This window comes from Rhineura floridana, chromosome 2 (genome assembly GCF_030035675.1).
Source record: "Rhineura floridana isolate rRhiFlo1 chromosome 2, rRhiFlo1.hap2, whole genome shotgun sequence".
In the NCBI taxonomy this organism is placed as follows: Eukaryota; Metazoa; Chordata; class Lepidosauria; order Squamata; family Rhineuridae; genus Rhineura; species Rhineura floridana.
This window is the reverse complement of record NC_084481.1, coordinates 69,063,555-69,079,592: the sequence shown is the minus strand read 5'-3', so window position 1 is coordinate 69,079,592 and position 16,038 is coordinate 69,063,555. Positions and strand designations below refer to the sequence as shown.

General features: G+C 41.3%; 1 protein-coding gene across 10 annotated transcripts in view; it reads right to left on the bottom strand.

The window, feature by feature from the left end:
* The window catches only part of LOC133376541 (neurogenic locus notch homolog protein 1-like), a 231,175-nt gene that overhangs the window by 214,077 nt on the left and 1,060 nt on the right, over window positions 1-16,038 (bottom strand). For 8 of the 10 annotated variants that reach the window (XR_009760513.1, XR_009760514.1, XM_061608888.1 and 5 more), the window contains exons 2-3: window positions 14,924-15,076; window positions 7,531-7,668 (exon numbers count right to left, since the gene is read on the bottom strand). Coding sequence is in view for 8 of the 10 variants with exons in the window: in XM_061608888.1 (XP_061464872.1) it covers window positions 7,531-7,668; window positions 14,924-15,076 (291 nt within the window). In the remaining 2 variants the exon portion in view is untranslated. Of the gene's footprint in view, window positions 1-956; window positions 2,528-7,530; window positions 7,669-14,923; window positions 15,144-16,038 lie in introns of those variants that run through there. The other 2 variants (XM_061608886.1, XM_061608885.1) reach the window with 2 other exon arrangements.

The window sequence follows — 16,038 nt, the reverse complement described above, 5'->3', positions numbered from 1 at the left end:
TTTTCTACAAGAGCTACTTCAAGGAATTTCTCTCAGGGTGATGTGGGCATCTATTTCTTTTTAACATCCTAACAAACAACTTATAACAAGATTAAAATCATTTTCCACAACATCAACAGCTGTGGTGGAATGCCCCACTGCTGGTTTGGCTGCACTGCTGGTGGGAACAGGTGAGTCTGCCAGGCCTGCTCTGGCCACTGGGTCACCAGGCTGGGGGTGGACTTTTCAAGGCCCATGGGTTACCAGTCCAGGGAAGTCCTTTCCCAGCAGGGTCCCTATCTCCAGCATCATATAAGCCAATCAGCATGAAAGGGGAGTGTGTTAGCCACTGAGAAGAGTCTTATAACTTGCTTCCTTGACCTTTCCTGCTGATTGGAGCTGATCAGTGATAGCGAGTGAGTCAGCTGTTCTAAAGCCTCCAGGCGCGTCAAGATGGCAGCCCATGGCGGTGCCATCTCCTCATCCGAGGAGCCAGGTGCTGGGGGAGGGCGTTTTTGTGGCTGTCTAACTATTGTCAATGCCAGGAACATGCCGTGCCCGAAAAAGCATATTGAAATGCAGGCACTGGAGAACAAAAGACCGGACAAGGCTCATAACCCTGGCATTCCTAGATGTAAGGGAGTTGATAACATGGACCGTGGCCATGTTATCACACCAAAAATGGACCGTAGAGTTCCTCAGCCTCTCGGCCCATAAATAAACAGCCACCACTATAGGGAAGAATTCCAGAAAGGTTACACTCCGTCCCTGGCAATTACCACCATAACTAAAACAGATTGAAGATTGTAGGCCATGAAGGCCAGCTGGGAGTTGGAGGCCATGAAGGCCAGCTGGGAATTCGAGTATGGGATTGTGAAACCAACAGGGGAAAACACCATAACACAGACAAACCTCCCCTTAAACCGGGTAGCCTGCAAACAAAGTTTGTAGTACCTTGAGTCTAACTTGAGTCTAACCTGAGCAGCTTATGCTGGTGGCTTCTTCTAACCCCTTTGAAGGCCTCTTGCCTCTTATCTCACTGTTGCACATATCCTTCTGCAAAGGGAAGGAAATCATTTATGAGTAAGTACACCTTACAAACTACTATTTTGTTGCAGCTAACCCAGTTACCCCAAAGCACAGAGACTGAGGATATGCTGCTGTCACCAATAGTTGGACCCACTGCAGCTTTTTCCTAGCAGGTTTCCAAAGCACCAATCAGAATAGGTGTTCAAATTGCAAAATTTGCATGCTATATTGATTTCAAGTAACTGATATCCTACATATTAAAACAGACATGCCAATGTAAAAGTTGCATGCTATATATGACTTCAGGTAAATGATATCAGAAATGTTGTTGTAAAATCATCAAGAAAGAATGAAGAGTCTGCCTGAATCTTAAAAGGCAGCTTCCGTGTCACAGTAGTCTAAGATCCTGTCAAGACCACCCCCTGTTTTAGTAAGGTCTAAAATCCTAGAAATGAGGATAAGAGCCTAATAAGTAGCCTGTCTTTCCTCTTTATTCCTATCCACCCATCAAGCCACATTATCATCTGCTAGACCTTCAATTCCCTGCAGAAGTTTACATATTCCTCTTTGAATATAACAAATGCCATATGCTTTGTTGTTGATATGAGACCAAATTCAAATAAATGCAACTTCTATCTCATAGTTAACAAGGAAAGTGTAACTGACACGTGGAAAAGGATCACTGTCATCTAAGTTATGGTGATGTAGACGTTTTCTAGCAAACCCTGTCATCTCTGCACACCATAGTATCCAAATCTGAAGACTGAAAGGCCCAAAAGGCTCACCCGGCCCTACAAAGGCCACATGTAATATAATAACAATAAAATTAGCTACCTCAACCTAATATATTCCTGGGCCTAGCAGGAAGTCAGAAGCCTAACCAAAGAGCTCTGCACCCCCCAAAGCAGCCACCATGTAATAAAATTAATAGAATAAAGTACCTTGAACTTAATATAGGCCCGAGTCATGCAAAGGCCGTAAGCCTAACCAAAGAACCCTGCACAATGGCCAAGAGAGGCTGCCAATGTGTCAACCACATCCTTCACAGTCTTGCACCCCCTACCTAGGCTGAACTCACACCCAGCCTTGGCAACCAAAGGGGGGGGATAGGGCCTGTTGAGGCTCGACAGGCTTGTGCAGCCTCCTCTCCCATAATTAGTTCTAAGCCTGCAGCCCATGGCTATTGGGAAGATTTGAACCCTGATATCCCGGGTTGCAGTCCAAACCTCAACCACTATACCAAAACCTATCCCAGGCGTATGGGTGGGGTAATTTAAAAATGCCCAAAGGCCTGCATTTTATGAGGGGACCTCTCACACACACACCATTTCCTTTCTTGGGTGGTATTATTGCTTTAAATCCACCCCGACTTCTTCTTCTTCTTCCTCTTCTTCCTCTTCTTCCTCTTCCTCCTCTTCTTCCTCTTCCTCTTCTTCCTCTTCCTCTTCCTCTTCTTCTTATTATTATACCCAATGACTGTATGTGTGATTCCCTTATTCCCAGTCATTGGCTTATAATTCTAATTATGAAATAATAATTATTAGAAATGCTGTGTGGTGAAATTAACCTATTGCAGTTTAGCTCACAACAATAAATACACAAACAGTATCAGTGTCAAACAATGCAATACCAATATTATTATTAAACTAAAGACACTGCTTAATGTATAAATCCCCTATCATAAGCCATGCAGCACCTATAATTTATTTATATTCAATAGAATCTAATCGTGTAATTCAGATTATAATTGTGTTGAGTTCTTGTTTAACTGGCTGCCAAGGCAGCCTTGAGGTGGTGCTGCTGGAGAGTACAGGCGTCTCCCTCCCCCACCAGCCATGTGTGCGTGTGCCAGCCACGTTTGGCTGAGTAGGCCCCTTTAACAAGGCCCACTCCAGCCGCAGCCGCTCCTCCAGGCACGCGACCACCCTTCCTGCAGCCCACACCCCTAATGGGGAAATAAGGAGAACAAAATCGGCCCGCAAAAGGCTCCTTGTGCCGCAAAAAACTGCTGTTCTGCAGCTCCATCTCCCAGCTGCTCTGTCCCTCACCGTCCACGTCGCGCGAGCAAAGAGGGGGTAGGAAAGGGCAGCTGGGCTTAAATAGGCCCTTAAGCCCTGCCCCCTCACGCTGCACGTCGCGTGTGCGTAATAGATACGACGTGCGACTTTGCCCTTACAGAAGATGGAGGCAGCAGCTTCGCCTCCGACTGCAACTAGGCCCCACTCATCAGTTACACGGTGAGTGAGGCTTCATTTCTTTCACTATTGTAATGCAACACTGGCAGAATAACATCAGGCTTGCCTGATCTTGGATAGCATTGGGGATATGGAACCCTTTCAACTCCATTCTGTGGACGAATGCGTTCACATATTCTGATGCATGACAGAGCCAGCCCTATACAGAAGTGGGAAGGATTACACACACCCTCCGCCAGTCCTGTTGCTCCAATCAAAATTGGAGGTCTCTGCAGCTATTTTTGCATGTTTTCTTTTTCTAAAAAAAGCCAGACAATCCATTTATGGATCTCCTGAATCAGATTTGTTTCAGCTCTCAGAACTGTAACTGTCTCAGAATGCCATCTCAAGCCAAGTTGGTTAGGCAGTAGAAAAATCTTCCATGAAAAAGGAATTTGTAAGCAATAACTGTTTTCATTACTTTAGTGAAGTTGCTTATTTAGGTCCTGTAAAACTGTTATATCAGAGAAAGCTTTTTAAAATCTTGAGCATGTGCAAATAAGCAACTACATTTTGGCTAAGGGCAGGATTTTGCTTAGACTTTAATTGAATCTTCCTTTCTCCACTCACACTTAATCGAATTAACCCACACAAAGCACAAATGCACTTCAAGGCAGCAACAAAATGCCCTAAACTCAAGTAAAAGTCTAGAAAGCTTGTATTAGGCTAAAGTGTAAATTTAACAAAGGAAAGATTTAATCAACTTTACAATAGATGGTACAATGTTTCTAGGATTCCTGAATTGTAAGCTATTGCTTCCCTCACACGCTCACTCTCACTCACCACACTGCTATTTTTGTTTATATTCAACAAAAGAAATAGTGAAGCTCTTGGCCATTCCCTCTTTAGTTCATTCACTTTGTTTCTTCTCCACATTGAAGGTTAATAGACATGTCTACACAAACAGAAAAATCAGGAAGGCAGGTGGCTAGATCCTCAGGAGTGTTCATAAATTATTTTATGCATAATGAAGTGAATGATTCATTAAGCACCTTCTCTAATACCAGCTCAGGGAATTTTGAGCGCCACACTCTGTTCCTGAAGTCAGGGTTAATACATAGACACACACACACCTCACCCACTGGCATATTTTTATAACTTGACTGTTACTGATTTTTAAGTAAATAATGCATTTCTGGGGTGGGGGAACTACAAGAAATGAAATAAAGGTTTGGGGTGAACATAACTTTTAAGCCAATCAAGTATATAACACTGGAAGAGTGAGGACACTAGAAAAAAATCAAAACTTTGGGTATGGCCAAATTTCCAAAAAAATATAATATGGTTTGACAAAAAATACAGAGATGTAATATCAAAGAGTCATCATATATGTCAGTGAGCCTGAACTGAAAGATAAACAGCTAAATAATCATAAATAGAATTGGCCTAGTATATAAATAACATTTCATATAAATGAGACCTATTATGATGACCTGGAATCCATTTAGTAAAGAATGACAATGGGATTTTGAAAAATTGACTTTTCCTTTTGTTAGCTTTGCAAAATTTAAAGTTAGTAAAGCAAGCTTCTCCATCCCAGAAGTCTGAATGTAATTGGGCAAGAAAGAGAGGAATTGTCTTATTCCATTGTAATTAAAGCGTCATCCTAGAAGCTGCCAAGAAATATAGGATGGAAATGATCTTCCTTCTCTATTAAGTTTAGTAAAAAAAATCCCCTCCCATACAGATATAATGTAACACTGATCATGCTGTGCTCAGACATTCTGAACTAAAGGTGCACAAGCACCATGCTGCTGGACTCGAACAAAATTTGGCCCCTTAAAACAGCATCCTCAAACAGCAAAACCCCTGGAGAAAGGATCTGATACTTGAAGGGGCTAGTTCTGCTTATAGTGGCGAGCCAGAAAGGGTCTCAGAAGCCATGAGAAGAACTTCTAGTAACCAAGATATCAAGGCTCAGTGTTCAGCCTTAATTCCATTCACTTTCTAACAGAAGCAGATTATACTGTGCAAAAAAATGTTCAAAAGTTGTATATTTTTTCAGATTGCAGTATTTAGTTTATCTTGATATTTATTTCAATACCTTGCCCATGCAACTCATTTTTAGAGAAAATTGACCCTCTCCTTTAAAGGTACTGGAAAGTATGCTGAATGGGCTGCCTGCATACATCTGCTATTGCATATCAGCATGCTCTCATTTATATAAAATGGCTGGCCTACCATACATCCACAAGTAATGAACTATTGATTTTGCTTTGCCCTAGTTGCTCTTGGTGAAGCCTGACTGTGCTTTTTGCCTAGCAGATATAATGCACTTCATCTAAAGACTGGTACAAACTGCTGAACTCTGGAGGGATTTCTGTCATGCCCAGTATGGGTGGGATCTGCTTGTTGGTGCTGGTTCAATCACATTCCGTCAAATTAGCAGGAAGTTCCATTCTCTGTTCATCTGTTTTTTGCTATCTTCTGCTTTTAACATATTGGTAAAGGCAGTTTCATGTTAGCAAAGCAAAGATTCATGCTGGTGAGTTTCACATTAGCAAAGAAAAGATGCAGGATGGTTAGTTTCACATTAGCAAAAATCCAGTGTTGGGAAAAGCCGCAGAAGTTCACAGCATTCAGGATCGGTCCAGAAGGATAGGGAATGTCTGACCTATTGGGAAGTCTGATGCCAGGTTTGATGTTACCAAAATTCTCGCCCATCGCTAATGCCTACCTTTTCATCCTCATCCCATTCACCCCCATTTCAGTTATTTTGTTTAATGTCCAGCCTGAAGATGAATTCTTCAAAAATGTCTCACTACTGCCCCCTCAAAAAAGAGGAGGATGAGATGAAGATGAAGAGACATGAATTAGTTATAAGCTTTGTAGATAAGATTATTCAATTTGAAGAATATATTTATTGTATTAAGCTCAGGTTAAGTGGCTGGTAATAGTATTTATAACATTTTTCTTTTTCTTTTTATACTCCATTAATTTGGTTTTTTTCTGTCTTTTTTCTTTCTCTGTGTTTGTGTTAATAAGTAAAGCCAATAATTAGGGCTGTGCAGAGACCTCCCAATCCAGCATGGTCCTCCAATCTGGGGTCCTGGAATGGGCAGACCTAACCTGAACTGCTCCGGAAGCGACCCACTCTGTATTCAGCTCTGGATCAATTCAGGGGGTGAACTAATGTTTAATTACCTTTTCTAAACCCTAATTAAACATACAGGAGGGGGAAATGAAGGAACATTCGTCCTCCCCCTACCAAGAGCAGGAGGTTTGATCATTCACAAGCACCTTCCCTGCAAGGATGCCCGTCATGAACAAGCAGCACCCTGCGCCCCACAGGATGGAATCTTCTGCTTATGGTGTGTGGAGGATTCAATCCTTTGTAGTGCTGCTTATTTATCACAGGAATGGGGAATCTCCAGCCTGCTGACCAAATGTACCTCCTGGCCTCCCATTTGGCCCACAAGGTCATTTTTTTAATTGATTATTTGATTTCTATCCTGCCCTAAAAACACTTTAAAACACCATAAAACAGACTTTAAAATACAATTTTACAAGGTGTGAGGTGGGTAAGGGTGTCGCTTTGAAGGAATAACTGGGAGTTTAAAATAGGCTCCCGATTGCTTCTTTGCTAAAACTAGGCATGCTCCCAACCTCTGATCAGCTGATGGTCTGTAACAGTGCCCCTCACTTATGGAGCATTTAATGGAAACTGCTTCTCCCTCTCAGCATGCTTACCTCAGCAGCAGTGGCCCAGGGTGGGGGGTGGGGAATGAAAGGGAGAAATAATTCTCCACTTTCTTTTCCCTTGTCCCACTGCTGCCTCTGCTGCTTCTCCTGGGGTAAGCAAGAGAAGAAAACCTGCATTGTAAAATGCAGGTTTTCTTCTTTCACTTACCACGGCAGGGGGTGGGTAAGAGAAGAAGTCTTTGTCCCCTTCGTGTCCCCCCCAGCACCATTGCTGCTGCTGCTGCCACCGCTGAGAAGTGAGAAAAGAAAGCCTGTGTTTTAAATTGCAGACTTTTTCCCTGAAGTAACCTCAGCAGTTGCAGGCCCTTGGGAACTTCTGCAAGGGATTTTGACAGATTGATGGGGCAACCACCTGTCAATGATGTGATATCACAACTATGTCATGTGATTGACAGGAGAACAGCCCACCCACCTGTCAAATATGGCCCTTGAGATAAGTCCTGATCTGACCCGTGGAGTCAAAAAGGTTCTCCGCCCTGGATGTAACAAAATGTGTATAAATTGTTTAATCAAATGGCCATTTACATTTAATGGAATATAGTATTCATTAAAATATAGCAATAAAAACAGGCAAAAGCATACTCACATTTGCACTTTCTACCATCACCCTGCATCCCACTGGGGCAGTGGCCACATGTATAAGATCCTATGGTGTTTGTGCAAGAGACGCCAGGGAAACAAAGATTTTCTTCACATTCATTTGTGTCCTCCTGACAAGTAAGCCCTGTGGCAAGAAAAACATAGCAGAGGTTAATAAACAGAAAAGGCTCTGCTTAATCCTCAACTTAAACCTTCATACATACTAGGCAGGTGTCTCAGCTGTAAACTCATTGAAAAATATGTCATTCATCCGCCACCCAAGCTCCCCACTGGTTCCTTTGATCCTGCTGTTGCTTCAGTGTTTATTACTGTCACGTTATTACTATCCAAAATGTGTAGTTGCAGTGAAAAGTGTTGGCTACCCAAAAGAAATGAATAATGCCTCCCTCTTTCTCAAGCAGTGGCTCATCCTTTTCTGGGTAAATTCTTACCGTGGTAATGGTATCATGTGTTTTGAAATCCAGGCTCAGTATATGGGCCTTTGCCAGGGCCTTTGCCAACTAGCTGGAAGAAAAAGCAGCCTGACCTGCTTCTCTGATTTTAATAGAAATTTGATATGCAGAAACTGGCAGGCAAAACTCGTGTGTATGTGTGTGTGTGTGATATGGATCTAAACATGATCATTGGTGGATTGCTGCAGCTCAAACTGCTGCTAAGATGGCTACAGGGGCTGGTTCAAAAATTGATCACCTAGGACTTCCAGGAAGGGTTGCTCTGCCTGTGCTGCCTCTGAGCTGAGCTCTTGTCTCAGAGGAAGCTTTTTCAGCTTCAAAATCAGTCAGAACGTCTTTTTTGACTGGTAAAGATTTTCTCCCGGTCAGGGACAAACGTGAGATTAACCACAAAGCCTGTTTTTGTGGGGAGGACTGGATTTCATTTATTTATGAGAAAAGGTTCAAACTGCAATGTTGGACGGACTTTCATCAAGCTCTAGCTGATTATAGCGATACGTTTATCTTTTCTTCAAAGGAAAAACGGATTATAACAGGCAAACAAGCATCCTTCTTTCTATTTTCTTTTTTCACTTGGTTTAAATTGGTGCAGTTAAAAAAGAGATTTGTCAATGAATCAGCTGTGAAGAATTCCTAGGTGAGTTATGGCTTTTCTCATTCACTTACGAAATTAAGGAGGAAAGAAATCGAAAAAGCTTATCTTTGCTTTTATCGCAAAAAGCTGTCCTGGAGGTGCATTCTAAAGATACCAACGGAAGAGGGATTTCTATTTCGAGGAGGGGGAAAAAACTTTTTTTGGTCTATTTCATTTTGACGAATCTGCTTGTTCACGACTCCACTAATTGTCTTGATGTTGGGAACTAAGTTTGTTTTGTATTCCTGAACACATAGAGATAAGGCAGGCTGTACTGTCTACACTGATATCAGCAGCCTGGAATATTAACCCAATTGTGGCTGAAATAATTTTTGTTTCTGTGGTTTTAAGAATGGCAGCCAGGAAAGTGATTGAGACCATGGAAGAAATTATGTTTCAGAAAATAATGGATGAGATTGAGATAACAAAACAAACCCTGAGACAGGGCAGACAGGAGATGAAAATTGAATTTAACAAAATGACACAGGAGCTTAAAGAAACAGGGGATTCTGTAAAAGAGGTGTTTGATGGGATTAGAGATGAAAAAAGAAAAATTAAAGGGAAGCCACAAGCCCTGGAGATTGGAACAAGTGTGAAATTGGAAAAAGATTTGGAGTTTATGGATCTTAGAAATAAAGTTTACTGTTTGGAATTCAAAGTTGTCTCTGAAGAAATTAATGAAGATTTTGGTGGTAAAGTTACCAATGCCTTGGATAATTTTCTGGACTGGAATGATGTGATGGAGTTTGACATTGAAAAAATCTATGGAGTTGGCTACAGATATGTGACAGTGGAGAAACTCTTAAGAGATGAACCAGTGCATTTTGTAAAAAAGAAGAACAGAGATATGACTTTGCAGCAATATTTCAGTAACATATTCAGAATTCTTGACTGGAATGATGTGATGGGGCTTGTCATAGAAAAAATCTATGGAATTAACTACAAATATGTGACAGAGCAGAGATGTATCCAGAACAGAGATGTGGCTTTACAACAATATTTCAGTAATATATTCAGAATTGATGGCAAGGACATATTTGTGATGGGGGAAATTCCCATCAGACTCTTGTTATATGACTATGGCTATGACAGCAAGATCATCATAAGATACTGATAATGGATGAATGGATACTGAAACCACTGGACTTAACATAATGGATGAATGGATACTGAAACCACTGGATTTAACAGGACTATTGAAGATGGAAGATGGAATTAATATTGAAAATGGAAGAATGGTTATGGAAATTATTGGACTTAACAGATTTGACGAGATGGATTAATCGATATGTTTATTTGGACTATGGTTATGACAAGATTATTATGGGATACTGATAATGGAAGAATGGCTACTGAAATTACTGGACTTAACAGGATTATTGAAGATGGAAGATGGAATTAATATAGATAATGGAAGAATGGCTATTGAAATTATTGGGCCTAACAGATTTGAATTAGATGGATTAAGTGACATGTTTATTTGGAGAAAAATGGAAAGATATATCTCTCAAGGAATTGAAACCTCTCTTTGACTTTTTGTAGAAAGAATAAAATAATGTTTATGAGATTTGATGATTAATTAAGATAACTACTGGAGGAAAGTGATTCTATAATACAATTTTAGAGACAGGATTGTTATATATTGTAGACTTATAATTGATCTGCGACAAATCGGAAGTCAACATTTTATTTTGTTGTTTGATTGTTGTTGTTTTGTTTTATTTTTTGTCTTTGAAAATTTGAATAAAAAATAATGAAAAAAAAAACAAAAATTGATCACCTATTCTGGAAGGCTGGCATAGATTATTAACCAGATGCTGTTCTTATTCAAAATGGGCTTCATTCGGTGGCAAAGGTAACCTTACCTATACAAAAGATTTGAAGATTTGTTTTGCTCTTTTGCAAAGTAAAGTAAAATATGGCCATGATTTCTGGGGCAGGAAATGCATATTCCTAAGTACACGCAACTTTAAATCACTAACGGGAAAAAAAATCAACTCAGTCTTTATAACCCAACTTTTCTAGACATCTTTAGTTTCAGGCATCTCCTGCCTATCGATTTTTTTTAAAAAAGTTTGTTCCCCTCCCCATCACCTCAGACCTGCCAAAAAGCAGTAGGTTAAATACTGTGTCTTTTCACTGTGCAGATGCCTCAGTGTGCTCAACAGGGTAGCCTTTTTTATTTTTCCCTCCGGCCCGCACTCCTTGCCTGTTATGCCCTGTCACTCATTTCAGTCAGCCAAATCAACAACACTACCACATCCATGATGGTAAATAGTATGGAGAACATGGAAAAAAAATCCCTTAGCTGGTTGTGGGGAACACACAAATTCCTATTCAACCACCTAATGGGCTAATCCCATACTCACCCCCAATGGGTGGGTAGGTGGGTTGCCACATTAGATCCATAGGCTAAGTGGGAGGCAGCAGTCTTAAAAGAGCTGGCTTTTAAGTGGTCCGTGCCCTGCTCCCAAAGGCCCTGCTCCACTCTAGGTGGGCCACATTGTCCTTTCACAACTGAATCTACATCTGAATGCAGATGCTGTCTATTCAGATTATATTACGTTACTTTCAGCTAAATGTGTGTTCAGATGTCCATCCTAATGTGCATCCTCAACAGCTTTCTGAAACAAGTAATCACACAAAATTACAAATTCCTAGACCTCGCTCAAGGCCAGAGAGATCAGCCTGGTGGCTTGGCAAAGGAGGCACTTCTTTTCCCACTAATGAACATTTCCCTACTCTTGAATGCTGACACAGATTAACTGCAAAAGAATGCAGGTGGTGGTGGCTGGTGCCCATTAGGACTGGGAGAGGGGAAGGCAGGGAGGCCAACAGTAGGTGAAGGAAGAGGCAGAGCCAACTACTTCTAGTTTTGTTCCCATCTTCCTCCCTGTTGAATTCTTAAATTCTAAATTCTTCTGAGACTAAGGAGGAAGAAGCTGACAGGCCCTTGGACTGTTTGTACTTTAAAAGGCAGGTAGGTGGAAGCTGGCTATGGACAGACTGAGGTTGGTGGGGCAGGGCCCCATTTGCCATAATAGAGAAGCCTCCACTGAATACAGGAAAGGGCACACTGTTGGTTCTGAAACCTGCTCCCCTTTTAAGGTCATTGTTGAAGTTTACTGATATTTGTGTTCCTCACTGCTCCCTTATGTACAGAAAATGGTGACAATGAGCATTGGCACCGAACACTTCAAATATCTGAAAATGCACTGAGATGTCCCAACTGAGAGGTATTTTATGGAAGTTTGAAATTACTGTGAATGAACTCAGGGTGCACATTGTATACCCATCTTCCCACTGCTCTTTCTCTCTCTTTTTTAAATCTTTACCCCTCTACCTGTTCCCTCAGCAGCTTACATCCAAAATTACTGTTCTTTTATCAATGACAGTGGAGTGGGATTAAGTTTGTCCTTGCATTTCTGAATGCATAACACAGCACTACCTACACTCTCAGCACGTTGCTTCTTCAGAGATGATACTTAAGGGGCTCTCTGTAGAGTTCACATTTTTGTTTCTACTATCTGTTTGCTATCATTTGTAAAGATGTGACACTGAAACTGTCTTGTCACTGGAGCAGTACAGCATCGCCTTCTCATTAGATTATTGATGGCTTTCTGGGGAATTGAGACATAAACACAACATCAAGGATAAGCTTTTATTGCTGTAACGGAACCTGCCCTGAAGTGAAATCATCCACCTTCCCAGCTGGCTTTCAGCTGCACTTGCATACAATTTTTCACCTGCCATTAAAACATTGAGAGATATTCCTATTTCACTCAATCATTTATTTATCTGGTCCCGTCCCCCCACTGTGTTAGCTATTTTCAGGTCAGGAAAAGAACTGCTAAAACAATGAATATTTTGTTTAAATGAACCAGAAGGGGGGGGGGAGTAGCTGAAGCAGGTTGTTTTCCCAATACATCCTGTGATTATGAGCTAACACCACCCAGAATGGTCATTATCTCAGAAAGCAGATGTTTCTTAACATAGGGACGGAGACCCTCTTGCCTAAGGCCTGATCTGGCCCTTTGAAAGATTCCCATCCAGCTCATTGGATCTCTCTTCTTTGACCCCACCCCCTCCTACTGAGCTTCTGTGCTGGCTGTAGAGGGACTGATGTCTCTCTTCCCCAGCCAGCATGGAAATGCAACAAATGGCAGGTGCAGGGAATGGGTGGTCCCCACCCCCCGCAATGCAAATTGCAAACACAGGGGCTGAGTTTTCCCACTGGGGGAGTTTTTTCTCTCCAATGCAAGTGCAAACATTTGTGTGAGTATGGATGGGGGTGGTGAGTATGTGGTGGTGGTGGTGGTGTGTGTGTGTATAAGGGAGAGAGGAGATGGATGGATGAACCAATGAGTGAATGGTGAATATGTGTGCATGTATGGGATTGTGGTGTGTGTGAGACAGAATGAGAGTGTGGGTGGCCCTGTTCACCTTTCACTCCTTGCTCTCCACTCTGCTGTGCTCTCATGAATTCCTGTACCAGTCTGCAGCAACTGGGAAGAAAGGGGAAACCATGTTCCCAAAGATGGGCTTGGAAACCATCTTGATTGCTTTTCTCTATCTTTCATGGGATGTACCCAAGAAACAACAAGGAAAGAAATATATGACGGGAAGCAACACAGTGAATAGCAAGGAAGTGAGCAGGATACAATATGGAGCAAGGTGCCTAGAGATACACAGATAAACAGAAAAGAAAGATCCCCCTTATTCCCAGTGTATTTGCTACCGTTAGCAGAAATTTAAAATAATATAATTTTCATTTGTTATCTTAAAGATCTGAGCCCCCCTTTTTTTGTGGATGTGTGTGTTTGGTTGTTAGTGTCACTGTTGCCACCTCACTGTTGCAACATGACCTACATTTTTATTAAAACATTGCACACATTGGCCTTAAACCGTTTTGCACAGAGATACATTTGCTCCCAAAGTTAACATGGATCGTTAGAAAACCTTGATTACTTAAATCACAGCTTCACTGGAGATGTGACAATCTGGCTTGCTGAAGATCTCTGTTTGGAAATGGAAATCTGTCCGAGCTCCAAGATAGTGGATTGAATTTAGTGATAATGAATACCTTCTGACTTGCAGACTGAATAGCCTGTCAAGAAGAGAAGCTGACATTGTGGCAATTCAGAGTGGCTACTCGAGGGGCAAATAAGAGGCTGTCCATGATTAACACCCCAGCCAGGATCAACAGGAAGCAACTAAATAGGCTGAAGCAGCAACCAGTAATTAATTAGCATGAATTGAAATGACCTTTGCTTAATTAAATTTACTTGTAAGAAAACATTACAGAAGGGCCTTGGCCAGGGGAAATGCATTGCTAGGAGATTGAAGGGCATATACACTGCTAGGTGGAATAACCATTTTAATTCTGTGCTAATTGCAGAAAAGCAGTGCCTTAGCAGCACCAAAGACCTCTAGCGTGGAAGCACCACAGCCTGTGATTCCTCATTCTGAGGTGCCAATTCAGCCACAAGTGAGAATTGCTGATGTCAGAATCACTTGTGCTTTCTAACCCCCAATTAAGCAACAATCAAAGTTATGGGACGCACATTTCATCAACGGTCAGATGCATGTGCTCCAGATTTCATTTTAGTAAGCAGAAAGTATCTGATTTTGTGTGTCGTCGTTTCAGAAGAACAGGAGAGAGATTTTGTTTGGTCTACATTTTAATATCAAACTACCTAATTTGCGCTTCCCAAAACAATATGTGAACCACAATGCAGCTATCCATTGGAATAGCACATATCTGAATTTTATGATGCCGCCCTTCAACCACAAAATCCACGCAAAAATGTGTACATTACAGGAAGTTTGCAAAAATGCATGTATTATTGAAGTAATATACACAAATGCACTCTATTAGGGAAAAGTGCTTGCAAAAATCTGTATATTGGGCAAAATTTCAATAAAAAGCATGTAGTAGGTGAAGTATGCATTAAAGTGCTGTTGAATTTTTGTGAGGACTTTTTTAAATAATCAAACTAATATAGAAATGCTGTTGAATTTTTCTGAGGACTTTTTAAAATAATCAAACTAATATAGAAATGTGTTGAACTGAACTTAAAATTGGGTAAATGAGAAACTGAGTGAAACTGACAGATCTGTCCATCCCTAGGCACTATACACTATTCCTGCAGCATGGAAAAATGATACTCAGATATTAGTCCAACATAGCAGATACTGCTTCAACATGGCAGCAATAGCATATAGACTGGCCCAAAAAATTAACCAGAAAAACAGTGTGGAGGCTCCAGAGTAAAATATGAAGATTTGCTTACCTTTCCAGCCTGCTGGACATTTACAAATGTAGCTATCTTTTCCATCAGCACAGGAGCCAATCCCACATGGGTTTGATTTACAGTCATTATGGCTTTTCTGACAAAGTTCTCCTTTGAATCCACTGGGACATATGCAGAGATATTCCCCAATACCTGGAGGGAAGTTAATGTTGGTGACACATGTTCCACCATTCAAGCAGCCACAAGGTTTCACTGAAATCTAGAAAAGGCAAGAAGTGTGATAATGTTTCTTCTCTTTTTCCTTCTTACTACATTGCAATGGCACGCCTAACTTTTCTACAAAGGAAGGACACAGTACAGTAGGGCCCCGCTTTACAGCGCTTTGCTTTACAGCGTCCCGCTAATACAGCGGTTGTGAATTGTAGAAAGGCCCCGCTTTACAGCACTTGTTCCGCTTTTACAGCGGTTTTTTGCCACCGGGCGCCATTTTGGTCAATGTAAGTCAATGGGATCCGCTTTACAGTGGTTTTCACTTTACAGCGGGGCTCCAGAACGTAACCCGCTGTATGAGCTGGGCCCTACTATATCCATACTCCTAGAACCTCCTTTTATTGAAACAGCTGTTTCCAGATACAATTATTGAGAATTCTATGTAACATTGATTTGTAGCCCCAAATATAAAATTATAAATACAAAGCTATGTTGTCTGGAATGTCACTGAGATGCACTGAAGGCCAAATTATTGTTATCAGCAAGTATCAGCATCTTTATTTTTTCAGTGCCTTACACCACAAGAGATTTCAAGATGATTTCCATCAAAAAATGCAATACAAACATAGAATTACATAAAAATTGAGAGTCTAAAAGTGATCATAAAATAATTCACAACATTAAAGCACCCAACCTCCCCACAACATCAGCATGATCGCTATTACAGTCACACAGCAGCAAATCACCAAGCAACAGAAAGAGGATGAATAGTCAAATACCTGGGAGAAAAGAAAAGTTTTAGCCTGGCGCAGAAAATCTGATTAAGTCAGTAACAGATGAAACTCCCTGGGGACAGCATTTCACAGGCAGGGCCCCATTACTGAAAAGGCCTTCTCTCTTGTTGCCACCCTCCACACATCTGCTGGAGAGGGCACTTGGATGGG